We start from the raw sequence: 12,924 nt of genomic DNA on the forward strand, positions 1-12,924 counted from the left end.
ATAGAGTAGCTGGTTGCAGGTGAGAGAGCTGGGATGATGCTGTCCTTGTCCCCCCCACCCCCCGCCCACGCGAAAAGAAGCAAAATGATCTTTTTTTTTTTCTTGTATATGGCAGGTACTTCCAGTTTAGGGAAACCTGCAGCAGTTCACCAAGCAGTAAAATCTCAATACGCATTTATTTCACAAACCTCCATTATGTCTTAGGCACGGTTCTTCGCGCTTTATAAAGGTTGACTCATTTGATTCTTAAAATAATAAATAACCTTTTAGGTACGGAAAATGGTGCAAACAAAATCCATGAAGATGGTGACTTTCTACCCATCCCAGCCGCTTTGCAAGGAAATAACCAAACTTCTAGTCCCCAGGTCAAAAAGCAAGGAGATTAAAACCCAGCCGGGAAAGGTCAAGGACAAACACCGCAGGCGCGCGGAAGCCAGTCGTTACCGTCCACAGGGCCCTGGTGGTCCGAGTCGCGGCTCATCTCTGCTCCCCAACTCCGCGCTGCCCCGGACGCGGCTTCCGCAGTCTGGGCGGCGACTGTGGTTGCTGAGGCAGCGCCCCCCGGGGACCGGCAGGTGCACCAGGCAGCAGCCGGGCGCACACCAGTGCCAAGGGAGGGACGAGGACACGCGTGCTCCTTTCCCTTTGCGATCCGAGGCTCCGGTGCTGCTGCTCTCTGCTAATATTTAGAGCGCTGCTGGCTGCGTTGCCACAGGCTTGACCCAGGGCCAGGGTGTCTCCTCCTTTGCGGGGAAGGGGTGGGAAAGTGTGTCGGAGCCTGGGTAATCAGGGTAGCATAAGGCTGGGTACGCCCCTACGAGCCCTCCCAGGATACAGGCTGGGCTGAGCAGATGAGTGGCTCTCGGCCAGGTGACCTTTCCAGCGTCCAGTTCTTTGGAGTAACCACTTCGCAGAGCCTCAGCCACCCGGAGGAGCCCCAGGCTAAATATGATGCCTGCATCATAAAATAGTTTCCCCCAGGTCATCAGCTGAGGGAACCTATTTTAGGGCAGCTGTGGTGACCAGGATCCCCTACCCATTCATTCAGCTCTGCCCTGACATTTAAGAGTTCTACAAGCGAATCCTTCTTCTCCACTTTCAGCTTTGTGTGTGTGTGTGTGTGTGTGTGTGTGTGTCTCTGCAAAATTTTAAGTGTGGAAAAGGGAAATGGTAGGGGGTGGTGGGCATGTTGTTGCCTTATAGTAATGAGCAAAAGGAGGTGGTAAAAGGTAAAATATTGTAAAAGGCTCGATATTTGTCTGGTCTTCAGATTAAAATTTTCTCACGCTGTATTTGTTCCAGCAAGCCTTTGGAATTTTAGTTTGTCATGTTCCTATTGTACATTTAAATTTAATTAGTGAGTCTAGCTTTTTTGTCATTCCTCCAACAGGCTTTGTGTTTAAAGTTAAATTCCTTTAGGAGCTTTTAACTGAGGCTGTCGATGTGGTATAAACACTTAATGCCATTTCAAGCACATTTATGACAACCTCGTTTATGGAGCTGCATTTGTAATCCAGATCTCTCAATGGGCTAGAAAAAAAAAAAATCCTGCTTTACATTTGCAAATGCTTAGTGTCACTTCTTAGCAGGTGAATTTTTTCCTCTAGTAAGCATAATTGTTGTTCATATTAGTGAAGACAGTGCAGACCTTTCTTCCAAATAAGAATAGATTAGTAACTCCGATTGTTGGTATATTAGAAATAAAGGCAAGACCCTGAAGATAAATTTCATAAAGACTGTGTAAGTTCCTGAGAACCCCACAGTCTTTTGTATCCAGTCTCACCAGAAAAATCACTGAGATCTATAAATAACTTTAGGAGTTAACCTTCTGTAACTGTATTAAATATACTGAAGTGCAGTCATGTGTTGATTAATGATGGGAATACATTCTGAGTATGCGGATCCATTGTGCAAACAACCCAGAGTGTATTTACACAAACCTAGATGGTAAATTGTACAACACACTTAGGCTACATGATATAGCCTATTGCTCCCAGACTGCAAACCTTTACAGCATGTCACTGTACTGAATAGTGTAGGCAACTGTAAGACAATAGTGAGTAACTATGTATCTAAACATAGAGAAGGTACAGCAGAAGCAGGATACAAAAGATAAAATAACACGTTACATCTGCATAGGGCATTTACCATGACGGGAGCTTGTAGGATTGGAAGTTGCCCTGAGTAAAGCAGTCAGTGAATATTAAGTGAGAATGAAAGCCCTAGGATATTACTGTACACTACTGTAGACTTTAGAAACACTATACCTTTAGGCCATACTAAGTTTATTAAAAATAATTTCCTTTAAATTCTAGCTTATTGTAACAAATGTAAAAATGTAAAAACGTTTCTATAAGTGTTTTAAGTTGGTAAACTTTTTGACTTGACAACACAGCTTAAAACACATTGTACAGATAAAAAATTTTTACATCCTTATTCTATAAGCTTTTGGGTTTAATTTTTTACCTTTTTAGTTAAAAACTAAGATACAAATATTCACGTAGGCTTATACAGGGTCCAGATCATCAATATCATTGTCTTCTACCTCCACATCCTGTCTCCCGGGAAGGTCTCCAGGGGCAATAACACACATAGAGCTGTCATCTCCTATGATAACGATGCTGCTTTCTGGAACACCTCCTGAAGGACCTGCCTGAGGCTGTTTTAACTTTTAAAAATATATATGTATGAGGATTGCATTATAAAATAACTTAGTATATAGTTAATATAGTATGATAAACGTATAAACCAGTAACATAGTTGTTAGGGATTATGCATTACACATAATTGTGTGTGCTGTACTTTCAGATGACTGACACTTTAGGTTTGCTTCCACCAGCATCACTACAAACACATGAGTTAATACATTGCACTACAACATCACAACGGCTACAACGTCACTATGTTTCGGCTACCTTAATTATACTCTTAAGGAACCACCATGTATGTGGTCCGTAGTTGACCAAAACATTAGGCAGCAGATGACTGTATACACCCCAGCAACTTTTTCACTTTTGTTTTTCTTAGCATTTTAATAAGAAAATCCTCTCCACTCCAGTTCAGGATAGTGACCGGTAGCAGCTGCTGCTAAATTTCGCATTTCTCTTTATGACAAAGCAGGGCCTGCAGGGGCCACAGTCAATTTATAGACCTGGACAAAGATCCCCCCAAGCAGGGAATATACCTTTCAAAATTTTAGATTGAAAACCAGAAACTGCTCTATAGTGCACCTCTTACTGACTTATTTCAACTATCACATTTATCCCTGTAACAAAGGCATTGTCGAGTAATTGAAAAATATAATACACTTTCCCTGTGCCAGACACTAAGGATTTTTAGACAAATCCTGCCCTCAGAGCTCAGTATAATTGAGAGAGAGAGATGCTTAAAACCAGCTAACTTTTCTTAGATGTTTTATTTTCTGTGAAAGATAAGGGGTATTGAGGAGCCGCAGCTGACGGGATGGCTAATTCTAACGGGGATTAAAAAATGTCTCCAACCACAAGTGACCATTTTGAAATACTTGGAAAAATTCACTGATAGTTTGCCATGTACTATGAACTAGGTAGTCTGCCAGATGCTTTCCATACATTCCCTTTTCTAAACCTTGTATGAATAGGAATTATTATTGTCCCATTTTGCAAATGGATAAACTGAGGTTCAGACTAAGTAACTTCCTAAGAATCCAGAAATGAAGAGTTTCAGAATCAGAATGGGAATACAGCTGTCTGTTATTTAAAAGGCTGTTTCCCATCTCTACAGTGGACTGCATTGATTATCAAAGATACTTTCTACAATCCTTGTAGTATAAAACTTTTCATGTAAACCTTTCACAAAGTCTTTTGCAGGTAAAAAGATAAGCCACGTGGTGTTGCAGGAAGCTGGACTGCACCCAGGCAGTCAGAATTCCCTCACAGAGGAAGCTCCACTTGTCGTGACAAGATAGAACACACAAAAGGCTCTTTAAAAAGAACTCGGAAATCAGTATCCCAGGCAGGACTGCTGCGGAAATAGCATTCATTAATTTATAAATTTATTCATCATTTGCTGGGCATCTATATTAAACACACTTTTTACGGAAGCTAACGTCATCCCAGCAACAGATTTGCCAACAATTTGTTGTTGTTTCAACAACAAATTTCATTCTAATTGCCAAGGAGTTAGAAATGTACATGAAGAGAAAGAAAAAAGTTACATCATGCAGAGTTGGCCAGTAGGCCAATTTATTTAAAGTTGAGAAATATGCCTTTTGCTGAATAGGAAGTGAAAGAAGATCCCAAGCTTCTATTCCAATGAGAAAGTCTCTGCCAGTCACATCTACCCAAGGGCCCCCAATTTGTGTGGGTCTGGAAATCTGGAGGCATACTCAACAGAGAGGCAGCAAAATGCAATGATTTAAGAATCCAGCCTTTGGTGTCAAACACTATGTTCAAATGCTGACCAGTCCCATCAATGGTGACTCAACACCATTGATGTCATTGGTGTCATTGATGTCATTGATGGTCAGTCCAATACTATCCAATGAGTGAGTAACTTGAGCAAGTAATAGAACTAACCTAAGACTTCACATCTGTAAAGTGGGATTAATAGTATAACCTCTAAGGAACTTTTGTGTGAGATCTCTATATTAGTAAAGAAGTGCTCTCCATTGCTGATGGCAGACATCTAAATTAGCAGTGATTTAAGCAAACTTGGTTTTTTTTTTTTTCCATTTTACATAGAAAATGTGGAGGTAGACATAGCCTAAAGTTATTACAGTTCTATATTTTAATTTTCTTCTCTAGCATCTTTAATGCAGGCTTCCAGCCTCAGAACTTTCTCATGGCCTTGTAATTCCTGCCAGAACTCTGGAGGGCTCCTGCCAGTCTTCCAAACTAAGAAGAAAAGGAAAGTGGTAAAAGTGTACCTGGCAGTTGATTCAGACCCCTTTAAATAACTTTCCCAGTAGATTTGTTCAACAACTATTTAAAATTCAATAGACACTTCCTCTCAAGCGTGGCTGGGAAATGTGGGTCTGTGAATGGTGGACACTTTCGGGCTTGTGCTATAGAGGAAAAAAAGAACGGAGATTGGGTAGACAGGCAGCAACATCCACTCTAGTTATAAACAGATTTGACCCAGTGCCACAAAATAAGTCCTCAAAAAAAATATATCAGTATGCTAGAAAATAAGATTCCTGACAAATGATAATAGCATTGGTCTAAGTGTGTGTGTGTGTATGTCTGTGTGTCTCTGTGTTGGGGCTGAGTGTTAGTTTGGATCAGATACTTATGAAAGACGCAGAACAGTTATGGTTTTTTTTGTTGTTGTTGTTACTGTATGTTTTAAGCTGAGCTCAAAACTTCCAGGAAACATTTAGGTTACAATCTTTTGCACACTTTGATGCTAAACACCTGAATAGGGACAGAGTCACTTCACAGAAGAACTCTAGGCCAAGAGAAAGAAAGAAAGCTCAACAATTCACAGAAGCAAAAGTGGGAAGCTGGGAGAGAAAAAATGAGAAAGGGATCTAACCTGTACTGCTTGCAGACCACCTACATCACATCTGCCTATCCTAAGACTGGTTTTACAGCAATCAGTTGGGAGCATATCAAGGCCACACAGGCTTGACTGGAGGTTGTAAAGATGGAAAATCAGACTTTGCAGTGAAGCAAGAACCAAGCTCTGGAAGTTCAAAAAATAGGAAGCACCACAAGTAATTTTGTATAGGGATGAGTCTGGTGAAGAACCCCCTTTGTCCCGCTGCTGCAAGAAAGCCCCATGGCTACCATCGGATCTTATCTCAAGTACTCAGAGAATCCAGTTTATTTAAATTTTACTTTAAGTTCTAGGATACATGTGCAGAATCTGCAGGTTTGTTACATAGGTATGTGTTTCTTACATGGGTTTGTTGCATGTGCTATGGTGGTTTGCCTAAAGGAGGGGTCAATAGGTGAATCCAGTTTCTTTGTATCACTTGATCAAATCAATAAGGTGTGTGTGCCTGATTACCCATGTCATGCCTGGATCCAAGGATAGACGTAGGATGAATCTCCTCCCTTTGGGTTCCCTGGGTGGTAAAGTAGCTCCACTATTATCATCCTCCAAGAGGGACTCTCACACATGTAGGAAGGAGGGTTAGATGCAGGACATCAAAAAAAGAGACATACAACCACAGTATCTTAATGAGCCAAGTGGTGTTGAGCACTTGGCATGTAATATTCACCATGACCTTGAGAATCAATAATTATAACCATCATTCTATAAATTAAAAATTAGGCATGTATCTAAGGACCCATAGCTAGTAAGCAAGCAACAGATCTGGGATTCAAACTTAGGTTCATGGATTTGAAAAGCTCTTCCTTTTTACAATTTGTGACACTACTTCCATGGTTTAGTTTATCTGGATTTGAAAATTTTTTTCCTTTTTAAATCTGCCTCGCTGGGTCTAAGGTCAAGGGATTTGGGGGGTTGACAATGCTATATTCAAGGCCATTTGGCATGGAACATTATTCTCGTAGCTAGTAGGCAAAGCGGACACCTGATGGCTGTTTTTCCAATGATGAGGCACTCATTCAAATAATTCTTACTGAGCTTTGATGTGAAAGGCACTGAGCTAAACGTGGCACATGAATAAGTCATGGTTCCTTAGAGAACTGACAAGGGAGATTGATGTGTGGACAGTTAAGTCACAATATGTTGTGTTACGTGCAACAATAGAGGCATGCACAGAAAAACATACAGAAGCAGGGCTGACCAGGCAGCTACTTGGACCCCTTTAAGTAACTTTTCTAGAAGTTTCGTCAGAAAGGCTGGGGTTGTGCTCAGTAACAAGTCAGTCCCCAAATTAACTAAGATTTACTTCCCACTCCTGCTAAATGTCTGCTATGCATCTTCTGTACCTCATTGCCCAGCCGGGCCCCAGGATGCTGAAGTCACCTCTCTGGGCAGACTCACTTGAGAAGGAAGATGAAGCAAACCATGCCCTGACTCGCACACTGTCTATCCAGAAAGAATACTCATTATTTCTGCCTATAGTTCATGGGATAAAGCAAGTCACATGGCCAAAACTGACACCAATAGGACAGAAAATAATAATGTTAATCTTCTCCTAGGGAGGAGCAGCAAGTGTTTATAAACAAAAATATAGTCCACCGCATGAGCCATCTGGGAGAAGGGAGCAACAAGAAAGGCTTTCCCAGTGAGAAGAAAGGTGAAGTGGTCCTGTGGAAGGTGGGATCTGGGTTCATCCTGGATTCAAATCCAGTTTCTACCACTTACTGTTGTACAACCATTGGAAAGTTACCTGAATTAACTAAACTGCCATTTTCATTTCCTCAGTAGTAAACATAGAATAAATAGTACCTATCTCATGGGGTTCTTGGAGACAGAATAAGAATAAGAGAATAAACATTTAGCACAGTGCCTATTGTACATAGTACATTCTTAAATGTTAATTAGCATGAAAAGCTAATATTTTAGCTGAATTTTGAAAAACGAATACAAGTTTCCATGCGGACAGGGTTAAGAAAATAAGGTAGAATACTGGTTTTCCAAGCAGAGGAGCCGGTATCGGCCAAGTATTGACCTCTGATCCAGCACCAATAATTGAGTCAGTGTTTCTTGGAAGGGTTCAAGTGGGGAGAAAAGGCTGTTCAGAGATGAGGGGTGAGGAAGAGAACAGGGCCCAGGACCTGAAGGACTTTTAGGCCATAGTTAGAAGCTTAGACTTTCTCCTTTGGCAGTGGAGACCCAGGGAAGAGTTTTAATCTGGGGCAGATGGAGAGAGAGAGAATCATCATGGAACATGCCACGAGGCAGGGGTGAGGACAAGGTGAAGCCAGGAGAAGGGGACTCTGCTGTGTAATCCAGGTGAAAGGTGGAAGGCAGGGACAGTAAAAACTGAGAAGATGGGTCTGACAGGAGGTAGCGTCCAGGGAGTGTGCCAGAGCTGTGGGTGTACCGGGTTTCTTGCCTTTGCCGCTGCTGAAGCCCAAACCCAGAGTGGCATGAGGCGCAATGCATAAGAAGTCGTTGAGTAAATGCATCAGCAGGACTTGGAGTGGATTCAGAATGGTGGGAGAACCTGATGGGGTATCTTTTCTCTCAGTATGTTCCAGACTTCTCTAATTATTGGACTCACCCAGGGTAGTTACTAAATATGCAGATTCCCAGCAATTCCTCAACCTAGTACCTCCATCTGTTGATGAACCTTAAAATCTCTTTTAAAAAGAACTACTGATTACTGGTGAGAAACTAATGATTAATTTGGTAAATTCTGCTAAACTGATTAGAATATCAGTGGTCAAAAGGGACAAGGGTGCTGGGTATGTCAGTGAGGTGCCATGATGCAGTCTGGGATTGGGCATTCATTCTTCAGTGCTATTTAGAGATGTTTCTAGGCATCCTATTCATATTCCAGAGCACTTAGGTTAGTGATGTCGTTTTAAGAAAATGTCTATATTATAAATCACACAATTTCCACCTGTTATTATTACCCTGGGGTAACATACAAACCCTTCTGAAATCCCCCCACATTGGGATCTCATGTTTGGGCTAATGAGAAAGGCAGTGGCAAAACCTCTTCTAGAATGTAATGTTACTTCTCAGAGTGCTCTGCAGACCAGTGCTGATCTGGGAAGTGCTCATAACTGGCCCATGAAAGATAAGAACAAAAATTGAGGTGAGTCATTTAAGACACAAGAGAAACCACCTCTACTGCCAACGTCTAAAACCTGATGACTGCGGTGGGAGCTGTCCTGTGCATTGAAGGATGTTTAGCAGCATCTCTGGTGTCTTCCCGCTAGATGTTGGTGGCACTCCCCTCCCAGTTTTGACAACCAAAAACGTCTCTAGACAGTGGCAAATGTTGCCACAAGACAAAATGTCCCAGGTGAGAACCACTGCTTTATAACAATTTAATAGGATAATTTTATGCCTATGAATCTAATAATAGGAAAAGAAAATTGCATCGTTTGAGTCCTTTAATTTCATTTTCTAGTAATTCATTATCATATTTTGCTATTCATAGAATTTTTAAAATAGCCCTTCCCTATATACAGCTTAAAACACACTGAGAGAAAGTCACTGTAAAATACGGAAGTGGTCCTTAGTCCACGGCTGTACCCCTTCTTCTGTGTCATCCCCTGCCACAGTCAACATTACGAGATGACTTATGAGGAAATTAGCCTTTACTTTTAGTTTATTTCTGTAACCCATCAAGGGAAAGTCTCTAACATTCCCACTATCACTACAAAGAAAGAAGCAGTCAGCACTAGGTTCTCCATTCTCCACTGAGAGTAAGTAGTCATTTTTTCTTTTCCAGGAGAGAGGAAAATTTGCTGGAGGGAAAGGTGGGGAATACTGTAGAGGTAAACCCTCAAAAGCTTTGTATGAGAGAAAGCCCTAGGCAAGAGGTCACGTACTGCCTAACCACAGGTTAAATTTACAGACAGCTTTTATTTGCCTCCCATATTGACTTTTAAAAATTAATTACAAAACTACTTCTCATAAAAATCGATTGCCAACTTCTCTTGAAAGATCAGAGTCTTTTGGCAACACTGGGCCTGCCTTATGTCACAATGTCAATCCCCGAAGCTGAAAAGCAGCCCGCCATCCTGAGCCCTCTTCCGTCCACTGACAGCTTACTTCCTCGTCCATGTAGGCTTGTGAGTTGGCAATTTCTTGGCAAGGCCAACAGATGATTTCATCTAGACATTTGGAGAAATGGAGGTGACCGAGGATTTGGCCTTTGAGGATAGAACATGGTAGAACCAGGGACTGTCCAAATCTGGGACAGGGCATGTCAAAGGCTCAACTGCTTGCAGTTGCTAGACAATTTGGTTCCTGGATCTTGGAGGTGGGTCAGCTTCAGATGGGACTAGCAATATGCACACCTCTACAGGTGGATAAAGATTGCCTGAGCCTGATCTTACTGACTGTATTAATTGGAAATTCAGCCATGAGACTTGTCTGTCTTGGCAGCAATGTCCCTCATTAGCTGGTGTGCAGGATCTTCTCCCATCACTAATTATTTGGTCTTGTAAGATTCAAGGAATCTCCAGAATTTGATTGCTAGACAACGTCTAACCAGTCTGTCATGTGAGCACTCAAACAACGGACCTTAGGAAAATAATAGTGACCTTGTCTGTCCCCTGAGTGCCAAGGAGAAATTGTCATCTGTTAGGAAAACACTTACTTGGTATCTACTATGTGCAGGCTTTGAGGTTCCAAAGACAGATGAGACAAATCAGCGTTCCTCACCCTATCATGCTCTCACTGAGGGATGAAGTTAGCTGTGTAAAAAGATGATCAGGACACATTGGGTGAATGCTATTTCAGAGGACAAATCAAACCCGGGAGCAGCCAAAGCATGAGTAACATCTTCTCTTCTTGGAGAAATTGGGGCCTTCTGGAGGAGATGGCATCCCAGCTAGGCTTTGCAGATTTGGTGGGTTTATTAGGTAAAGAAAAAAAATAAAGCATTGCATTGAAGGAATCAGCTTGGATAAGTAAAGAAGGCTGGAGGCTGACTTAAATGACTAGCAATTTAGTGGGGCAAGAAGAGAGTGTGAGTAAACATTGGTAGGGACCCAAGAAAACAGTGAGATCAGGTCATGTCCTCACATCAAGGTGACTTGAGCTGGTTGGTTGCATGAAACTTCCACAATTATGTGATCTTATCAGCTTTGTTTCTTTAGAGATGAAATCTGATGGCATATTAAACATAGACTGGGCAAGAGAAACTGGAGGCAGACAGTCGCGCTCTGAAGCTTGTTTGCAAGCCTGAACTAAGTTAGTGACAGTAATGAGACATTCTCTGGAAAGTTCAAGACTTACATTAAATGATGAGGTGTGAGAGAGGAAGGTGCTTTCTGTCTTGGGAAGATTAGGTTGTTGATGAAACTCTTATCAGAAATAGCAGCAAAGAGCATGTTTGAGGAGATATGGTAGAGAGTGAGTTGATTGGGACAAGTTTGAAACAACTGTGGAATCTTCAAAACAGATTTATCCAAAAGATGCTAAAAATAGAATACTAGAGTTTCAAAGAGCAAGAGAGGAAGAAAGATACCAGGACAGATTTCACCAATGATTGATGAAGCCACATGAGGGGCTGAAAGTGCCTGAAAGAAAAACGGAATATCCAGAACAGAATCTTAGGGAACCTTCAATTTAAGAGAGAAACACAAGAGAGGATAGGACAATAAGGAAAAGAAAGGACAAAGAGAATTGGGAACATGAAGACTAACTAGAGTGATAGAAACCAGGGAAGGGGGGTTTCAAGAAGCTGTCAACCCTGCGTGTCTCCTGCAGGACATGCTGAAAAATGTCCATAGGATTTTACAATTAGGACATTAGAGACCTTGGCTAGAGCCACTTCAAAGGAAGAGGAGGGGTGCCGAGAAGCCAGAATGTAGAGGGCTGAGGCATGCGCTCAGGTTTTGTGGAAGTGTGAAGATGGTTGTGCTACCAGAAAGGGGTCCTGATACACCAAGAAAGGGTTCTTGAACCTCGTCTAAGAAATTCAGGGTGAATCCACAGAGTAAAATAGAACAAGTTCATTAAGAAAGCAAAGGGATAAAGTATGGCTACTCCATAGGCAAAGCAGCCTTGAAAGCTGCTGATTGGCTATTTTTATGGTTATTTCTTGATTATATGCTAAACTAGGGATGGATGAATCATGAGTTTTCTGGGAAAGGGGTGGACAATTCCCAGAACTGAGGGTTCCTCTCCTTTTTAGACCATATAGGGTAACGTCCCGATATTGCCGTGGCATCTATAAACTGTTACGGCAGTGGGAGAATCTTTTAGCATGCTAATGTATTGTGATTAGTGTATAATGAGCACTGAGGATGGCCAGAGGTCACTTTCATTGCCATCTTGGTTTCCATGGGTTTGGGGATGCTGGGCTCTTTACTACATCCTGTTTTATAAGCAGGTTCTTTGTGACCTGTATCTTGTGCTGACCTATCTCATCCTGTGACAGACTGCTTGACCTGCTGGGAATACAGCCCAGTAGGTCTCAGCCTCATTTTACCCAGTCCCTATTCAAGATGGAGTCGCTCTGGTTCAAATGCCTCTGACAGTAAGGTGGACTAATTCATAAATTTGATGTTAACGCTAACACAATAGGCTAGAGGCTGGAAGCAGTCTACAATTGTGGTATTTCATCTCCGTTTGTCAGCCTTACTTGCTGGGGATGTCTTGAGCTTATTTGTAGAGAGGGAAAGGCCCAGTGAAAAGAGAAAGGCTAAAAACTCCTAGAGACAGAGGATTCCAGGGCATGTTCCAAGTGAGGACTTTGGGAACGTCTTGGAATGAGGCGAAGACCACAAACCCTGCTTTTGGGTGTAATGGGAGGGAAATTGACTTGAGAGAATGTCTCATGAAAGCCTAGTAATTCTTAAGGCCTGGCCATGGGAAGCAGGAAAGCCCCTCCCCCAGAACTTGAGAACTCCACCAGTAGACTTGTGGGACCCCTCCCAGGAGCCACCAAATCAGAATCACTGGGAGGAGAGCCCTAGGACCTGCATTTTAAACCAACACCCCAGAAGACCACCACGTGAGAAATGATAGAAAGTAAGTACACACCCTCTGAAGCCAAGTTGCCTGGGTTCAACTTTCATCTCTGCCATTAACCAAATAGATATTGGGAAATTTACTAAATCCTTCTGTGCCCCAGTTTTCTTCCTCTTTTGAAAAATGGGTCTGGTGGGACCTACCTCAAAGGGGTATTGGTGAGGAGTCAATGAATTAGTGTATGGGAAGTACAACAGTGCCTGGCACATAGTAAATGCACAAGAAATGTGGACGCCTTGCTTTTATTTCACATTTTCTGTCATCATGGTTCTCAGTTTATAGTATGAGCACAGATCACTTGGGGAAGTACATTAAAACTCCAAATTTCGCTGCTGAAATTCCAGAGAACCCAATGGAATTGGTCTG

The 12,924-nt window shown here is 42.1% G+C and overlaps 1 protein-coding gene across 1 annotated transcript in view; it reads right to left on the reverse strand.

The window, feature by feature from the left end:
- Window positions 1-937, reverse strand: part of GADL1 (glutamate decarboxylase like 1) — a 155,433-nt gene extending 154,496 nt beyond the window's left edge. The window contains exon 1 of the mRNA XM_032268398.1: window positions 445-937. Within this exon, the coding sequence (XP_032124289.1) occupies window positions 445-481 (37 nt within the window). The 5' untranslated portion in view covers window positions 482-937. The remainder of the gene's footprint in view (window positions 1-444) is intronic.
- Between the last annotated feature and the right edge of the window lie 11,987 nt (window positions 938-12,924).

The sequence above is a fragment of the Sapajus apella genome, unplaced genomic scaffold (assembly GCF_009761245.1).
Source record: "Sapajus apella isolate SASKATOON/1434 unplaced genomic scaffold, GSC_monkey_1.0 scaffold4, whole genome shotgun sequence".
NCBI lineage: Eukaryota > Metazoa > Chordata > Mammalia > Primates > Cebidae > Sapajus > Sapajus apella.